At 35.0% G+C, this 15,387-nt stretch overlaps 1 protein-coding gene across 1 annotated transcript in view; it reads left to right on the forward strand.

The window, feature by feature from the left end:
- The window catches only part of RhoGAP102A (Rho GTPase activating protein at 102A), a 71,771-nt gene that overhangs the window by 51,114 nt on the left and 5,270 nt on the right, over positions 1-15,387 (forward strand). The window contains exons 5-8 of the mRNA XM_023174345.2: positions 9,320-9,550; positions 11,542-11,692; positions 13,619-13,762; positions 14,103-14,385. Coding sequence (XP_023030113.2) covers positions 9,320-9,550; positions 11,542-11,692; positions 13,619-13,762; positions 14,103-14,385 — 809 coding nt within the window. The remainder of the gene's footprint in view (positions 1-9,319; positions 9,551-11,541; positions 11,693-13,618; positions 13,763-14,102; positions 14,386-15,387) is intronic.

Below are 15,387 nucleotides of genomic sequence, written 5' to 3' on the forward strand. Positions count from 1 at the left end.
TTTGGTATCAAGCTTCGGAGGGTGAATAAATGCGTTGGAGTGAGCCGATTTTGGAGGATTTTGTCAGAAGTCCATAAATCTTCTTGCCATCCAGGTGTTGAAAATCTTTGTTTGGCAAAGCCTAAAGTGATGCCAATGACAGGTTCTGGCCCGATGCAAGGGAGTCAGCAGCCTCCTTGCCTGCCAGGCCAGTATGGCCAGGAGTCCAGACCAGAGACAATCTGTTAAGTCCTTCTATCGAAGAGAGTCGTTTTTGGCAATTAGCTACCAATTTAGACGTTGCTCGGTAGGAGCCAAGACCTTCCAACGCCGCTTGACTGCCCGAGAATGTTTTTATTAATTTGTGTATGAGGTTGGATACTTCCAATCTATCCGCACACAATTCAATAACGTAAATTTCAGCTTGAAATTCACTCGCATAGGTATTTGTTTGGAATGGGCCTTTATCGTTGTTCAATTATCTTTTTCAGTCTTTGAAATTGAATATGTAGTACATAAATAGAGTCCGCTAAGTTTGACCAATGTACCTTTTTTCGCAATTCTCACATATTATTTCGTAAATGCTAAATTATTTGTTTAGTCATACTGTCTTTCAAATTGTCCCATACTTTTGAAGTGGAAGCCATTTCAATGTTCAATTTTACGAAAATTTAAACAAATTTTTCCCAACTTCTTTACTTTCGGTTACTTTCTAGATAATTTCTCTCGCGATGTCGTAATATTTTTTGACCATCAGGAAGGTCACTAACCTATCAACAGGAACATGTATCCCTGCCATTTTTTTATTGAGGACAATGGTAAGAGATGGCTGGGAAATATCTGGAAGTGCTAGTATTCTTCCTATACGTATCGTACCCTAAACCCTTATTTGCGTTCTATAACTAGTATATCCAGGAATGATAGCTTTTCGTTATTTTCCATTTCATAAGCGAATTTCATATTTCTAGATCTGTTATTGACACAAGACACAAAATACTCCACTCACTCTTACTTGTGTCGTAAATGGCAGATACAGCATCCACGTATCGGATCCAAGTTCGTGGAAAGTAATCTAACTCTCTCATTTCCATTTCAAATCTGCTCAAGATGAGAATAACCATCAAGAAAAACAACAGGTTTTCCATTGTCATACCACCGGAGTGCTTGTAGAAACTGTTGTTGAACTAGAAGCAATTCTTTCCTATGCAAATTTGGACAAACTCTTCGACTGTTCACGCCTGATGAAGCTATTGTAGAGTGAAACATGTATTGCCGTTTAAAAAGCGTTATTTTGAAATAAATGGGAATTTATGAAATATAGCTCATATTTTATCGTATCACGCAGGTTACAGAGTTGGCTCCAAAGAGGCAAACGCGTAACTACATTTATTTTTGTACACCCCTTACTGTCCTGGCGTCTGGCGCGGAAAGTTTTGTTGTGTTCTCAGGTGTAAAAAATTCGCGGTATTCCACGCGAATAATAGAAGATCATGTGCTGCGAATTGTTGGCGGAGTTTATAGACGAAAATAAAATATCGAAGGTCATTTTTGCGGATTCTTTCGGGGAAATTTTGTTGACGCTTTCCATCGGCGAATGCATAATAAAATTAATTTAGTGGGTGACTTATAGAACGTTATACTTCGAAAACTATTCGTACAGTGTATATCATAAGTGTACCTTCTTTATTCAGAAAATTCGAAGAATAGAATATGATTGTTGTTGTTGCCCTAGTCCGCACGTTGGAAAGTTAGATCTCGTTAATCCTTAGCATACCACAAGTTTCGACTTTCGAGGGTTGTCGTTCGTAGAAAAGCGACAGTTGGTTAACGAAAAAACAGATATTAAAATCAGAAACTTCTTTAATATTTTTCCTTGAGTAAAGAGAAGTATTGCGTTTTATGAAAACATAGACTCTCAAGGTCGGAGTCACTATCAGAGAGACCCAAATCTGGGCTAGTGGGTCGTGGTTGAATGGAGCCTGAAGAACCAAATTTTCGTCTGTTACTGCGACTGAGAGAATGAGAGTTATATCTTGCAGTCTCAGTAACGACTGGCTGTGACTGAGAAAAAGTTATCAGAATAAACCATTGAAAAGGGTCCGTCTGGGATGAGAAATGAAGAACTGCTCAACAAAGCGGGTATCCGCTCATATCAACTACAGGTCTACTCATTGGGCACTGTCCACTGAGAGGATACCTGAAGAAAATAGAACTGTATAACAGAAACTCTACCTGAAGGCAATGTAACAAAGAGACAGAGACAGCTCGTCATGTTTCTTGCGAATGTAGGCTCTGGATCAGAGGAGACAAACCAGGCATACTATGGACATGAGCTGAACCTACATACTAATATAAAGAACTTGATTGTTGGAATTAGTGTCATGAGAAGATTGGGAGGAACGAAATGAGCCAATGATGCTGTCGTGTTTTTCGAAGACATCGAAGAAATAGACAAGTCAGGCGCTTTCCAAATAGCAGAAAAAAACATATTCCCGGCCAAGATAAAACATTTGCAAGAACCTATCTATTTTCAATCTAAACTTTATCGCTGAAACAGTTATTTTTACTTAGATATCAAAAGCAAAGTTTGGCAAAACATGTCTGCTGATGAATGGAAAAAATATTTTGGACAAGTTTTGCCTAGTTTCACTTTTCGCAGATATAAATCTCTGAACATCTTCGAAACATTTTCTGCAGAGTCAAGTCTCCTTCAAAAATATTATTTATGGCTTTACCGGCCTGCACGACGCCACAAAATATATTTTTGATACATTTCAATAATCATACAGATTGAGCAAAAATAGAAATATAATTGGATGTTTGTGGAGTTAGAATGGACCCCAAAACCCTCGACACCACAATTACAGAATGTGATTTATAAAAACTTACTGATAAGAATAATTTTGATTTTCATCAAAGCATATTACCAAAAACGCGACACGTATTTCGCTGTACAATAGTGCAAAACTTTGTTCAAGCAATATTTCTTGTTTGAGGATGCTATTGTATAGCAAAAATCAGTAAATAAACATAGTAAAATTTTATAGTGAAAATGAAAATAACTCTTTTTGTGAGTTTCAATGAGCTCATTCATACTCACTAACTATAGAACAAAATATCTTCCATTTACTTCTTTTATAAATAATATAATGCTTGCTAAAGATACTTGAAATAAAAATATCAGAAAAAAATGTAATGAAATCCCTGGGATTTTTCATTAATCGTAATTGAAGATGGAAACATCAAATAAATCATATGATAAAAAAAAACTTCTATTGCCTAAATTTTCTGGAAAAATTTTCATTAACCCAATTCTAATTTCGGCTGAGGCGTGTGAGAAAAACCTATTTGAAAAAATTTAAAATTAGCCAGAAAAAAATTATATATTATGAAAAAGCACCAGTTTGAATTATCCAGAGATTGCGAAAAAAATAATATTTTTTGTTATTTTTATATAAAATGTTATTGTGAATAATTGAAAACGATGAGAAAATTGATTTGAAAAATTATATGACATCAAAAGTAAAAATATGACAAACAGACGAAACAAACAAAATTATAGAAAAACAAAAAAATTGAATACCATTTTCATCACAAAGTTCCTGATAAAATGAAATAAAACCTATGTAGGTACTTGTTCAAGAGATGAATTGAAAATTTGATTTGAAATGATTTGTTGTTGACAAATAGGAAATATAAATAATCATACACGATCTATTTCTATGTACGTGTCAACATGTGTGTGTATGTGTGAACATATGTGAATATGTGAATGTGTGAATATATATATATATATATATATATAAATATATATATATATATATATATATATATATATATATATATATATATATATATATATATATATATATCCATCAGCAGGAGCCAGCCGCACATTTGTGGTTTCAGTTAATAGATCTCGTGTTTACAAGAAAACTATTGAAATCACCACGGATGCAGCTATAGCTACCTGCGTGACATCCGGGTCCAGGAAATGATACAAATAAGAAAGTTATTGAGTGTCTTGATATAAATACAGAAGTTAATTGATAGACATAGCAGTCATGAAGGTGGCAAACCATAGACACGTGTTTCGGGCTTTTGTCCCATCATCAGTATGGTGGAGCCAAGTGTAAGGATGGGCAACACTTGGTTACCAAAAGGAAGAACTACAAATGCACGGAGCCACCAGCAGGAGCCAGCCGCACATTTGTGGTTTCAGTGAATAGATACGTGTTTCGATCACCAAGTGATCATCTTCAAGAGGAAATTTAATCGAGGTGTTGAAATAACGGTTTGGTGTTTTTATAACATATTCATTACTACAACTACAATAGTAATATTCATTACTACAACAAAGGTTCCAAACAGTGCATCACAAGTACCGTTTTTTGTTTATTTATAAAAAAATATGTTTGTATTTACTGGTATGTTGATACACAAACTATATAAATATTATTGTTTCTGTGGAATCACTCTGTATAATGAGTGGTCGTTTATTTTCACAATTGTTGTAGATATGTTTACAATTGTTTGCCACACTTTCATTACATTCCATTACATTTTGCGTATCGGAAAACAGTTTTTTCCTACAAATGTTTACCGAGACCGTTTCAACAAAATTTCACTAAAAATATTATGAATTTCTCGGATTATTAAACATTCCGAAACGTCTCCGCATTTCTGCCAAAGCTTAAAAAATATTTTGTTAGGACATATGCCCGTGCCTCATGTGTCAATACAAAAAAAAATCTGGATCAAGTAGGTTACGCTAACTAAGCCAACTTTGACGTCAATGAAGTGATGCAACTTAGTAACGGTGACGTGAAAGACACACCACAAATTAAAAACAGCAGTTTTGCAATTTGGCTGTGGATCGCCTGGGAAGAGATGGGAGGTACTTTGAAATAGGACAGAGAAAATCGAAAAATGATTGTTTTTGTCATATTGACCTCCTAATTTTCGTGATATGATATTATTCAGTAAAATATGTTATATGTTCTTGTTCGTTAGTAAAACCCAAAATGCATGGATATCCTGGTGTATCATTTGGATAATTTGGTGACCAGAAAAGGATCGCCCAAATAACACATTACAATACCAATAACACGTTTATATTAAAAAAGTACATACATTTTACTGAATACTGATGCCACAAAACAAACATGCAATCTATCCTTTTATGGGGGTAGCTTATTCTTTTGACCAAGGCATTCGCATCGAAATGTTTTGATCAAACTTTGAATTTCTGTCTTTAGTAACCCTTGTTTGTTTTCCATATTTTGCCGACTAATGCCTCCCTAATGAAATTTTTTGATCAAACTTCTGTCGACTTGGTATTATTTCCACCAATGGAAAAATTCAAAACTTCTTCTTTTGGAGGGTAACTTGGTAGAGTATTATGGTAATGGTAAAGTATCAAGGGAGAATAAATTATGGAGTTTGATCAAAATATTTCGATTGGTACCCCTTAGCAAAATATGAAAAATCGCAAGAGTAAACTAACCTTCGAACGTAGTAGATTTAACTTTTCTCATCAGTGACAATGATAATATAAAAAGAAATATATTAATCTGAAGTTTGATTGAAATATTCCAATGAGAAGGCATTGGCCGGTAAATTATTTTGAACAATTATAAGAGTAAAATACCCCCATATGAGGTTGGATTGCGAAAGAAACTTTAAAGCACCACTGTCAAAAAATTCAAAATACTGAATATGTATGGAATTATTCCAATTTATTTATCACATTCACTGTCTCCAAGATGAAGAGGACCATGGTGGCTATTTTGAAGTTTGTTAGAGGACGATTCGTAATTGAGTATAATCCTTTCAATTGTTGTAGATAATAAAATTGATGATGGTTTCTCGGAGACGAAACCTATGATTAAAAATTCTGTCAACGCCATTTGAAAAGTGTTTTTTTTTGGTTTCCAAATATCTTCCTGAATAACGCCAGAAGAAAATGAAACAAAATTGGCAAATTTCGGTATTTTTCGAATGTCTCTGGAACCAATCGAAATTTTCTGAATTTCGAAAAGACATTTGAAGATACAACTTTCTTCTGATTCAAATGACTTTTTATTTTTCATTTGCATTTTAGCCATCCTAATTTTGGACATACTGTATAAGTTTTCTTTGAATTCTTAATATATTGTTTCACATATGGAAATTTCAAAAGTGGAATGCTTTCAGAAAATATGGCCTTTTATAGGTATATACCGAGCGATTCAGTTGGAAGAGGATTCTGTTTCATTGAGTTGTTTCAAAAGTTTTGACCGTTATTATGAGTCTACCTGAAACTGTAATATCTCAGTGAATACTCATTCAGTTTGATCGAAATAAGCGCCATTTGAATCAGTGCACTTCGTAACGCTAGTGAATTGACTTCGTCAGCATAAATATTTTGTGCTCGATGAAGTCGACGAATGTCGTTTTTGCCTGCACCTGATTGGCGGATTTTCTACCGATGAGAAAGTTATGTAAGTGCTTGAGAAGATAGTAGTCGGTTGGCAAAAGATTTGGGGAGTATGGTGGGTGAGGTGGGTGGAGCAGGATCTGACCTCTTCTGTTGACCAGTGTCGGCTGCTACTGATGCAATGTTTGGTGCATTTTCTCGATTTCGACTGTCCTGATCGTCTGTTGTTGTTGTTGTTGACGATCCGATCCGAAAAGGATCGTTTTGATAGCGCAGAAGCAAAGAAGAGCAGAGCAGAAAGGTGACAATTTCTGTCCATCGTTCAAATCGTAGGGGACTCACTTTTCGAGATTTTTGAGTTCTCCAATACGTTTCAAACCATCAAAAACTGCACGGGTGCTGACCCAGTTCTTCCGCCCTCCCAGGCACGGTTTGTGATGGGTCAGTCTCCACCATTACTGTAGGTCTACCACTCTGAGGACTGGCAGCGCTCTGGTTCGTTTTGAATTCATTGAGAAATATTGTACTGAAATCGTTCAACAACATCATATAGTAATAAGCATCAGAATTCACTTTATTTTTGATGCACCGCTCCCAAAATGCATTTTCATTCTCAACAATAACTTGGTTAGCTAACTTGGTTAGCGGTAAAACTCTAGAATTCCACAGCCAGTGAAATATCGACAAGTTATTTGGGCGAGTGAAATAGTCACTAGACACAGTGAAACCCATTCAACAAAAACTAGATACATATTGATTTTTGAATGAATGAAAATGAAACATTCTCATAAGAAGAATTTTTTTAGTCCTTTTGGAAGACTTAGCAATTATCTCGAGCAGTTCGGGTATCAAGTTTTCGATAAAATAGTTTCAATATTCTTGTACAAGAATAAACTGATTTATAGTTATTCACAATCAGTGAACAACTAGCGTCACCTATAAAAAGAAACCTAATGCAACGTTTGGGTATAGTATATTCAGAGGCTTTTGGTTAGAGGTTAGAGGATGCAAAGTCTCTTGAGTATCAACGATAATGCTTCAGTTTCTGTTGTATAACCAGCTAGTGGTTCCATCATTGAGTTTCAGAATGTCACTTTATAATTTTGTCATTTGAGCCAGATTTTTCTTGATATTGATAATTCTGCATAAACCTAGTTATCGAAAAGGTCGAACTTGAGTTACTCTTTGCTTATCACTTGAATGAACTTTCTGAGGCGCAATATGTAGGTCGCCTGTAAGGTCACCTTCATTCCATAATTTGAGTGACAAAATTTTGAAATTTTATTGTTTGCACTATCAAAAATACAACAAAATCTCGTACCATGTTTCCCGCGATTTAGCTATCTTTGAACGATTTGAAATATTCTGAAATATTATCTTTTTGATATTCATGATTTTTCCATTATTTTCATTAAGGATTCTATAATATCAGGTGAGTTTTCATCCTCAAAACTAGTTATTTCAGTTATTTTTTTATTCGAATCTTTGCATTATTTATACGATGTTTTTCAACCTAGAGAAAGAACTAGTTCTTGAAATGAAACTTTATTACTTTCTACGTTTTTCATCCTCATACAGAGAGTGGGAAATTTTCGAGCAAAATCAAAAAGTTCAATTGATGAGATTAGTTTTTGGGAAAGAAAGGTTATGACTTCATACTTTTCCATCTTTGTACAAAAAATGTGAGGATCTTTCGAAGGAAGGAATAAAGCAATCAATTTCGAAATGAAATTTTCACAAAAATGTGTAGATTATGCATAGAAGTTACTTTCAGATGAGGAAAAGGCCTCCCGAAACAACTACTTTCATATGAATATTGAATTTCACAAAAAGTACTTTCGAAACAACTATTTCTATATGAACATTGAATTATACATTTTTTGTATGAAGATGGAGAAGTAAAAAGCCAAAACATTTCTTTCCCTCGAAATCAATATTTTACACGGTGTGCAGATCATGGTCAGAAATTTTTTCAGATGGAAACTAAAAGGGAAAATCCACCTGGAACTACTTTCGAATATACGAACATTGAAAATCACTTTCACCTATTCAATTTGCACTTCATGCGATTGAAAGTAGTTGTAGGCACTGAAAGCAGTTGGCACCTGAAAAAACTGTGCAAGAACTAGGCATCTTTGGGAAAGAAAGTCTTCAGCTTTCTACTACTCCATCTTGATACAAAAAAAACAAGGATGAGGGAGTCTTCCAAAGAAAGGAATGTGAATGATATCTGATTTTTATTCCACAACGAATATTTGAAGTACAAACTGAGTAGAGAAAAGTATCTTCTGTATAATTCAGTGTTCATATAAAAGTATTTGTTTCGAAATAATTTTTTCTTTCGTATAATTCAATGTTTATATGAAAGTAGCTGTTTCAGGAGGACTTTCTTTCAGTTTGTGTCTGAAAGTTACTTCTTTGCATGATCTACACATCCATGTATAGAGTTACTTCCTTCCTTTCTTTGGAAGACTCCCTCATCCTACTTTTTTTTTGTATCAAGATGGAGTAGTAGAAAACCAAAAACTTTCTTTCCCAAAAATTAATCACTCCTAAAAAATATAACCCCTTCAATTCAACTAGGCATCATTGTGAAGGATATTCATTGAAGTATTTTATTGATTTGTTCGTATCTTGTGAAATATCTCATAGAGTAGTAGAAAGCCAGTGTTTTTTCCCAGACAATTTTTTTCATTAAACCTAGTTGATTTTGTGAAATAGTTCATTTTCAGACTTTCCACAATGTCACATCGTAAAATGCCACCAGAAATTATTTTCTCTCCTGCCTACACATTCGATAGAGAGAATAATTTATTTTCCTCAGATTCCCGATTCCGTTTCACCTTTTCCACTGGAGTGTTATTTCGAATTCACTGAACCAATCGGAAGCGACTCATTCACATGACCGATTTCAATTTTCAGAAGGGCTCCTGCGAAAACCTGCTACACAACAGGATGGTGGGCAGCGTGCCCGGCCTCCTAGATAAGCTGTCATGCAGCGGCTCTACCGCCGATCTTCCAGTGGCTGCGGCTCTAGAAGAAGAGGCGGCCGTTCCCAATATCCTCACGGAGTGTTTCAGGCATTTGGAACAGCACGGATTGCACACGTTAGGCATATTCAGAGTCAGCACGTCGAAGAAGAGAATTCGGCAGGTATGTTAATAAAAAAAGACATGAATGGTCATGAAGTTGATTCAAACCTAAAGTATTTTCTAACCGCAATTTATTGTTAATGATAAATTCCAATCAGTGGTTGATATTGAGAACGGATCTTTCTGATAACGCTACATTATCATCATTTTTTAACCAAAATCTATATCCTAGTATTCCGCCAATTGGAACAATTGAACTGGTTGATTGTTTTTTACATAAATAAAATTAATTCAGAAGTGGAAGACGGAATTTTGGATCAGCTTATATTTTGGCTCAAGACTAGTTCAATTCAATGACGTGTTTTTATTCTTGCAGCTCATGGGAAAACAGTGAGTTCTTTGCTAGCTGAAATTTTCATGTATGACAGGGAATGAAATCTAAAATTCCACAATGCGCCTCAACGAAATCAAAAGCCATTAACATAGAGAGAGAGAGACATAATCTATGTAATTTTTATCCATAAATTTTTTCTAGGTGATTGAACCTTAAGAAAGTAATCATTTATCATTCTCAACCTGTAAAAACGTTCATAAAAAGAATTATACAAATTTCCAATTTCTTTCAGCAACGTAAACCATCCAAAATAAACATTTGTACGTGAATTTACTTTTCTTCAACGATTATTTATAGGTAAAATTTATTTATTCGACAATTTACTGACTGATTCAATTCTTCATTGTGTCATATTCCGCAGTAACTTTTCAGGGTGAACTGTTCAATTTAAAAAGTCATAGAAATATATCACAGAAAATATAGCTTTAGAAACAAACGAAAATTAGGGACTGTCAACATAGAACTCGTATAACGACAGACGCAATTATTGATGTGCTTCAGCTCTGAAGATGGATTCAAATGAAGTCCGAAACGTTGGCAAAACTTTTTCAATCCCTTTCCTAATAAAAACAATGATGATATAAGTTGGATCACCAAATCTCTCGCATCCAAATAATAATGCCACGTATTTGGTTCGAAGGGATGAATTCCCGGAGGAATTGTCAAGGGTAGATTATTAAGCGTTGAGAAGTAATCAATTACTCAAACGTTCATTATCTAATAAGCGGGATGAACAAATTTCCTTATTCATTGACGTGAATCAACAAAAACGTTCGAACGAAATGAACCTTATTATCGGTGACAGTTCTCCAATGACTCTTTTGGAACGTTAAGAATTAGTAAGAACATTGTGAAAAATAATTTATTCCAAAGACACACGACATGATTGAATTTCGTCCAGACCATGAATAAAATGTGTTTAGACTCAACGAATTGGAAGCTTGCAAAACTTTGAAAAACTACGGGATAATAACATATTTAGGTGTGATTGAATAGATTAAGATTGTCATTATGAATGACGCAAGTTAGTTATGATCATTGTTTTCTATATATGAAGATGGAGATTTATGTTGGATCAATATTTTTTTTGTTTGTTTTCTGCAATGAATCAGTTTTATTTGATTTTTATTGTCGAATTTCATCAATTGAATTCTACAAATACTTTGTTTTGGAATAGGCTGTTTTGGTATCCACTTATATGACAACTTTTTTGTCTTAGAAACGGTGGTACGTTCACAATGAGGCAGTATACAATATTTGTAAATAAATATTCTCCCAACTTATCTCTGCTAAGAAACAGCAAAGTCAAACAACTTCAATCGTTTTCATATCCAATGACTCAAAATTGAAACTCACTCGAAAACGACATAACAATTCTAACCAACGTAACGGTATAAGTATTATAACTCCAAAAATAAATGACATATTGCACCCTGTTTACAAATTTTTGAAAACTATAATATGTATCTAAATTCCGGAATAGTTTTGTTACCACTTTCATTTGTAATCAACGTTACTGCTGTTCATCCATTTCCAAACTACTATAATTATTATTATTAGTTTGAAAATATCCTTATAGGACTAAACTGCAGTAACGTAATGATGATTTCCTACCACGTAGTTACAACTACATCCATCAACTTATTGTTTTATTTAAGCTTCGAGAAGACTTTGATTGTGGAAAAGAAACCGTGTTAGAAGATGACCAATGTCCACATGACGTAGCTACTTTACTGAAGGAGTACCTCAGGGATCTACCCGACCCCCTTCTTTGCAGAGACCTTTATCAAGCGTTCGTCCAAACACAAAGTAAGTAGATCACTTTTATTTATCTAATACTACATAGGCTGAAAAGTCTCGGGCCTAATACATAGATGGCGCCAGTTTTATTGCATTCACCGCTTTTTCAGTCAATACTTATCTCAAAAAGAAAGCTGTTGAAATTTCATGATATTCCTCTCATAAGTTTGGGAGTTTATTTTGCAGACTTTTCAACCTATCTTACAAGAAAGTTGTTTTCCCTTCTTGTTGGAAGATTGCTCGTGTTCAGCCTATTCTCAAAAAGGGCAAGAAAACTTTTCCAAATGACTATAGACCAGTCACTTCGCTTTCAGTGATATCAAAAATCATGGAGAAAGCCGTAAACCAGCATATTCCCAAATATTTGGAAGGCTTCAACATTTTGAGCGATCATCAATATAACTTTCGGAAACAAAGATCAACAGGCGACATTCTATCGTATGTCACCTATATTTGAAATAACGCAATCGAGAAACATGGAGAATCAAGAGCTGTTGCGTTTGATATTTCTGAGGCTTTTGACCGTGTGTGGCATGAGGATTTGCTGGCCAAACTTCGACGCTATGGCTTGTCGAATCAATTTTGCGTATGCCTCTTCAGCTTTCTGAATGAACGTTCCCTGCAAGTGGCTGCCCATGGATATCTCTCGAATACTTTCACCATCAACGCTGGTGTTCACCAGGGGTCCACATTGTCTCCAACCCTCTTTTTATTGTATATCAACGACTTATTGGAAAAAACCAAGAATCAAATATATTGCTGTGCTGACGACAGTACACTTATCTCGTCATTATATTTGGATCCCGGGACATCGGCTACGGAAGCATATCTTCACCAGCAGCAGAAGGTGGTATATCTTAATGAGGATCTAGAAGTAATTTCGAATTGGGGTGAAAATAACCAGATTCAATCCAATGCCACCAAAACCCAGGCATTGGTTTTGTCCAAGAAGATAAATGTATCCGAACCTGATATGATAATGTCAGGTCAGACAATTACGCCTTCTGCTTCGATAAGTTTGTTAGGAGTTGAAATGGACACCAATATGTCTTAGCATCGTCATGTCGCTGGAATTGGAGAGGCTGCTTCTCAAAAGCTTGAAACACTGTTCCGAACCAGAAAACTATACACACCTCAGCAACTTTTGATGCTTCATAAAGCTTAGATCAGACCTTCTTTGGAGTATTGTTCTTATGTATGGTGCTTCGCCTCCAAACATACCCTGAAGAACATTGAAGAAAGGTTGGAGATTTATCTCTGTTCTATAGATACTTTCACGGAAAGTGTTCAAGTGACGTGGCACATTTGATTCCGCCAAGAGCAGTATATATCAGATATACGCGACGGACTGTGGCTGTTCATCGTTATGAGGTTCAACTCAGTACACCTCTAACTTTACTGTTTGAGAACTCTTTTATTTGGAGAACGGCGTTTATGTAGAAGAAACTTCCTGAGAACATTTTTCCAAATGGACTCAATCTTCAGGGATTCAAATCCAATGTGAATCACTACTTTCGCCCAGGTACCGCTTCAGGAGCGCCTTAAGGATTGTGTTTTGTCCTTAAAAAAAATTCGAGGCTTATTTTGAGGCAGAAGATAAATCGTTCTACAAAAGTGATATTGAAATGTTAGAGCGATGTTGGAGTGATTGTATGGCTCTTGATGGAGATTACGATGATAAATAAAGCCAATTCTGAACAAAAAACGAGTCTTCTTTCTTAAGCCCGGGACTTTTCAGCATATGTGTTAGTGACCCAATATGACGATTTGACTTTCTTCAGTAACTGAGCTTGATGAATTTTCTTTGGAACTTTTTGGAAAAAGTATTAGAATTCCAAAAAAAAAGATAGTTTTAACTTCATTGCTGAAATTCGATAAGTTTACTCACCATATTTAATATAAATATTGCTGAATAATGTTCGTTATTTTCAATAGGGATACGTAACAGAAGACTGCAATTTGAGGCCCTCCAACATTTAGTTCAACTTCTTCCTCCTGCCAATAGAGATACACTGCATGCTCTCCTCAGCTTTTTGTCCGTCGTAGCGAAGAATGCAGAAGATAGTAACGATGAATCAGGTTAGTCATAATTTAATTCTGTTTTCAATGTTTTATTTGGAGAAAACAGAATAAATGTATGAAATTGAATGAAATCTTTGACAAAATTTTTATTTCATTGAAATAGTCAACATCATTTGTCATCACTGTTCATTCAAATCAACCTTTTCTCCAATTCCAATTCAACCGATATCAGCTTTGCTACAGTCATAATCTGTTCAGATACTTTTTAAGCTTTTCATTTTCGTGTATATTTCGAGTTGGTTAATTCCTGGATTCATACACATAACAAACCATGAAAAAGTGTATACCTTCTTATCAGCAAAATCAATAGTCACCCCATACATTCTATTACTTTCAGGTGAAGCTCTCTCTGGAAACAAAATGGACGCTAAAAACTTGGCGACTGTCTTTGCCCCAAATATTTTACACTGCATAAAACCAGGGGCAAAAGAGAGCGCTGACAAACCAGAAGATCGGATAGATATAATCAACGTAACTCGCACCCTTATAGAACAATATAGAGCGATGTTCACCATATCTGCAGATCTGCTGGATGAAGTGTACCTGCACATGATGGACACTCATCCAGAGGCTCTGGACCAGCTGCTCAATAAGAAGGATGGGCTGGCTGGAGCAGACGAGTGAGTATCTTTGATGGAACTGTTATGACTATGCATTCTTTGAATCATAAATAATTTTGATAACGTAACTCAATCGAAAAAATCACCTAGTTTTATTCATATACTTAAGCTTTTAGCGAATTTTTTGGTAAACTTCTTTCTTACTCCTGTTATGATAAACGAAGTGAGAGACATTATCAGATCAATGTATGGACTATAATGAAATGGATAGTTATTGTATCGAAGCTGTCGTCGACAGAATAATTGAACTTTCACACTTTGAATTAATGTATATAAGAACATGGGCCTGCACGGCAGGTATCATGATTGAAGAAAACAAAATCCAGACTGGTGTCTCAGCAACGATTGGCTGTCGTTAGACTTCGAGATAAAACTATCGTCAATTCAATTTATGTTTTACATTTCTTCGTCAATTTTTTAAATGTCTGAAACAAAATTTCTTCAAATATAATAATAATTTTTACCTGCATAACTCAGGTCTTCCTATGGGCTCACCATTAAGTTCCTTTCTGGCAGATATTTTCATGGACACACTAGAAAACACCCGTATTCTTAATAACCCCTTTCATAGAAACATATTGTGTTTTGGTTCAGAAATGTTGACGTACTGGTTGGTTTTGATGGTTCAAATAGACAAATTAATCAACTTTTAATTTTTCTCAATAGTCTGCATAACAAAATCAAGTTCACAGTAGAAATCTAACAAAACAAGAAGCTCAACAACTCAATATTTCAAGAGTTAATAATGGTTTTCAATACTATATCTACCGGAAAAACACGTTCACAGACTGTACAATTCCCTTTGACTCTTTCAGTCCGCTCTCACATAAGTTATCCGCGTTTAAGATCAATGATGCACAGAGTTTTCGCAATCCCTCTACCGGAAAATAATTTACAAGCTGAAATAAAAATATTTAAACAAATTGCAGTGAACAATCAGGTACCAATTTCCCTAATATAAAAGATAATATCAGATGAAACTCACAAAACACTTATGAGTAA

Source organism: Leptinotarsa decemlineata, unplaced genomic scaffold, assembly GCF_025532065.1.
Source record: "Leptinotarsa decemlineata unplaced genomic scaffold, Ldec_3_MD MMD2_P_RNA_scaffold_6, whole genome shotgun sequence".
In the NCBI taxonomy this organism is placed as follows: domain Eukaryota; kingdom Metazoa; phylum Arthropoda; class Insecta; order Coleoptera; family Chrysomelidae; genus Leptinotarsa; species Leptinotarsa decemlineata.